Source organism: Octopus bimaculoides, chromosome 11 (genome assembly GCF_001194135.2).
Source record: "Octopus bimaculoides isolate UCB-OBI-ISO-001 chromosome 11, ASM119413v2, whole genome shotgun sequence".
NCBI lineage: Eukaryota > Metazoa > Mollusca > Cephalopoda > Octopoda > Octopodidae > Octopus > Octopus bimaculoides.
The window spans coordinates 24,483,395-24,487,437 of NC_068991.1; the positions used below are offsets into that span (position 1 = coordinate 24,483,395).

Sequence of the window (4,043 nt, forward strand, 5' to 3'; positions counted from 1 at the left end):
ATATATATATATATATATATATATATATATATATACATATATGTATATATACGTTTACATGTGTGTGCGTGTGTGTGTCTCTCTCTGTGTTTATATTTATATTTCAGGCACAAGAAGATATTTTATTTCCGTTTATCAACTGTTGATCTACCATACTACAAGTGAGTTGTATATAAATTCACAGACATTTATTTCATAACATTACATTTAGCCACACTTAGTAAATATATTATTGAATGAACACATCTAAACTTTTTCCACAATGTATCAGGTATAATTCTAGTTATAATATGCATACACAAGCTCATGTGTATGTGTAATTTTATCTGACAGTTACATAAACTTGTCACAACAATGTGGCTGACAATTTCTCACAGCTCCTTGAATGAGTCTGGTTGGATCTGTTGTATTGAATGAACTCATTCAGTAGAACATATTCAGCCAAACATTGACTATATCTGTGAGGGGCTGCTATAAACAGCCTGTAACATTATTCTAATAGTATTATATAACTGGATTATAAAATTTTATTTATATTTAACTCTATTTCATATATTGAGTGAGCCTTTCTTGATGTATGTATCCAAGCGCTACACACATACACACACACGCGCGCAACAGAAGGCAGATGATTGGCTCCATAAATAGTTAGTATTATTATATATGAAACTTTGAATTCTAGTCAAAAGAATATTGTGAGGCATATGTCCCTTTAAGTTTGTAGTTAAAGTTGCATTTTCTTTCATTTAAAATCATACATAATAATAATAATAATAATAATAATAATAATAATAATAATAACAACAACAACAACAAGGTCTGCAATTTTTTAGGGTAGGGCTGGTGGATACTGTCACTTGCAGTACTAGACTGGTATTTATTTTGTTGACCATTGAGGGAAGAAAGGCAAAGTTAACCTCTATAGGATTTGAACTCAGAATGTAAAGATCCAGAAGAAATACTGAAAGGTATTTTTTCCTGACAGTCTAATGATTCTGCTATTTCATCCAACATCCTTTGTAATAATAATAATAATAATAATAATAATAATAATAATGATAATAATGATAATAATAATAATAATAATAATAATAATAATAATAATAATAACAACAACAACAACTATAAGAAGAATTTCTTGCATAAGCACAAGGCCACACTTTAGTGGGAATGAACAGTTAATTTATATTATGACTAGTACTTTATTTTAACAGCCCTAAAATAGTGAAACGCAAAGTTAACCTCAGTGTGATTTGAAAGCAATAAGTCAACTTTAAATTTACAGAGAATTGATAAAGTAAAAGCATGTAAATGCTGCTATACCATAAGCCCCCTTGGAAATATATGTCTTCATGGTAACATCTTTGTATGTCTGCAGATTAAATCAGCAATAATTTTGAATCTACATTTATATCTATGCATGTAATTGTTGTGATGTATCTATGTGATTCTCTGCAGAGATGGATTTTGTTTGTGTTTACTAATGCAGATATAACTAAGGGCCTTTGCTCTTTAATTCTCTTGTATACATGCACAAAACTCATTCTGTTTAAGAAATGCTAAAACACACATTTAAATCTCATTTATTTATCACTGAAAAGAAATGAAATCTACCTTCTCCTTTCATCGGGCAATAGATTTAAGGAAACTATATTTAAGCTACTTAAAAAAAAATTAAATCTAAATTAATTAGAATAATGAGATATCTTCTATAAAATAATGAATGCTTACATCACCTACAAGGAAAAGATGTTATGATGAAATTTGCCAGAATATTGAAAGGCAGAATCAAAATAAATGCATGCATGAATATGCATATCAAGATCCAAAATGACTACATGCTTACATTGTAGAGGCATAAATATGTTATCGCAAAGGCAGATATTGTCAGAAGGCATATGGTATATGATAAAAAAAAAATATTGCAAAAAATAGAAAGCATTATAGTTAATTAGGACAATGCTGAAGATGATGATGAAGATGATGATGGAATTAGAATGGTAATGTAAAAAAAAAACAAAAAACAGTAATAATGATTATAAACCCAATAGAAAGAATTTTCTAGCCAAAGAAATGGAAAATGAAATGCTGCCATTGAGGAATATGCAGATGAAAGTCAGCAGTATGTATGATGAGAATTGCAGAGCATTTATGTTGCCATGCCAATGCAGTTTATTTTTTCAGGTCATTATATGTAGGCAGTGGTTAATGTTCCCCAAATAAAACATGGCACTGTAAATGGTAGGTTTCCTTGACAAGTCCACATTCAGTTCACAATCAATTTTAATATCAAAGCACCCTGATGTCTTTAGCTGCAGTCGAGATGCACATATGGTTGTGTTGAAGCTGGCATAAGTGTGCATGCTTACACAAGCAGATGTACACACAGACTCCTGTGTCGCACTAATGTGCCATCCAGCTGAGGAATGGAAAACAAACCAAGTACTGGTTGATCTCACAACTCATCCATGTTGGCAGTTGGGCAGATAATTGGACCTGTTGGAAATTTAGTCCATTAGCAGTTTGATCATATTTTTTCAAATTTTTTTTTATTATTTGGATAAAGTGAATATAGCCATTAATATACAGCAGAAGGTGACAGAGCAAATATGATTGGTGCAGTAACACATAACTGAAACTGATAAGGCTGAGGTTTAACACACATGCCTGGTGCAAACTGATGTAAAAGTGCTGTCATAATTAATGAACATTATAAAAATATTAATACCAATCAATAAATAAAAGAAATTATTACCTTTGCTTAGTCGACTTTGGTGTTATATGAGATTTTATTTGGGCACATTAAGACAGTCTAATATTCACTCACATACACACACATGTTCATTTACATATTCAATCACATTCATTCATTCACAAGCACACAAATACTTATTCGTTCATATAATTACACTTACTCATTCTCTCACATACAAACAAAAGCATTCATGTACTTCTACAATGATACATATGTAAATATCAGTGCATACAAATATAATGAAGATGTATGCACAATCACATATAGATCTCATTAATGCATACATATTTACTTGGACGTATGGACCTCTGAATTTCTGGATTGCACACACACAGAGTTTATGAGACATTATGTTTTCACACACACACACACACACAACACATATAAATGGACACATACATACATATATATGCACGCATGCACACGCACACATCCACACACAATCCCTTCCTCCTGATACTTATGTGGTAACATGGTATGGATGTAGTTAACCCCTGACACAACAGACACATACACACAAGCACATGAAGAGGTGGAAAGAATACAGAGCTCTAAAATAGAGAGGAAGCAATAGGAAAGTAACAAAAGTAAAAAAAAGCAGTAATATGCTGAGAGAAGTGATAAAGAAAGGAAGTATTATAAAGAGAGGTGGGCTAGATATATAAAAAGGTGCAAGAGGGAGTCACTGGGAGAAGAAATAAGGAGAGGGAAAAATAGCCAGCAGTCACCCAGTAAGTAAAACAGGCAATTAGACAGTGAAATAAGGGAGAGGATAGAAAAAAGAATGAGAAAGGAAGTGATAGCTAGGGTAAGAAATGTGAGATGGAAAAAAAGAGCTCTAAAATTGAGAGGGAGAATTAGAGAGGTAACATGATAAAGTAACAGAGGTAGAAAGTGAACAAATAAGGAAGAATGTGTAGGGCCTCTGTTGATCAAGGTTAACCATGTATTTGCACCTAAATGCATAGGCTTGAACAAGGTTTTGTTTTATGTAAGACTAGCAGCTACCCATGCATGTAAGTCTCCCCTTGTCATACTACCAGTCCAGGAGAAAAGCTATTCTGAAAGGATGATTCAAATTAGCACCAGCATTATTACAGGTGTTGTTGTCAGAGATCCAGCAACCACAAAACATTTGCCACCAATCCACTGCTCATAAGTGGTATTTTTTAATTGATTCTAAAAGGATCAACTTATAAAGTTGATCTTAGAGCATGGAATTGAAACAAATATCAATATGTGTGTGTGAGAGAGAGAGAGAGAGAGAGAGAGAGAGAGAGAGAGAGAG

General features: G+C 32.4%; 1 protein-coding gene across 5 annotated transcripts in view; it reads right to left on the reverse strand.

Moving 5' to 3' along the window:
- LOC106877480 (cadherin EGF LAG seven-pass G-type receptor 2) overlaps positions 1 to 4,043 on the reverse strand; it is a 301,895-nt gene that overhangs the window by 21,414 nt on the left and 276,438 nt on the right. Inside the window, exon 35 of one of the 5 annotated variants that reach the window (XM_014926394.2) lies at positions 59 to 2,496. The exons of the other annotated variants lie outside the window; for them this stretch is intronic. Coding sequence (XP_014781880.1) covers positions 2,456 to 2,496 — 41 coding nt within the window. The 3' untranslated portion in view covers positions 59 to 2,455. Of the gene's footprint in view, positions 1 to 58; positions 2,497 to 4,043 lie in introns of those variants that run through there. 5 annotated transcript variants of the gene reach the window in all.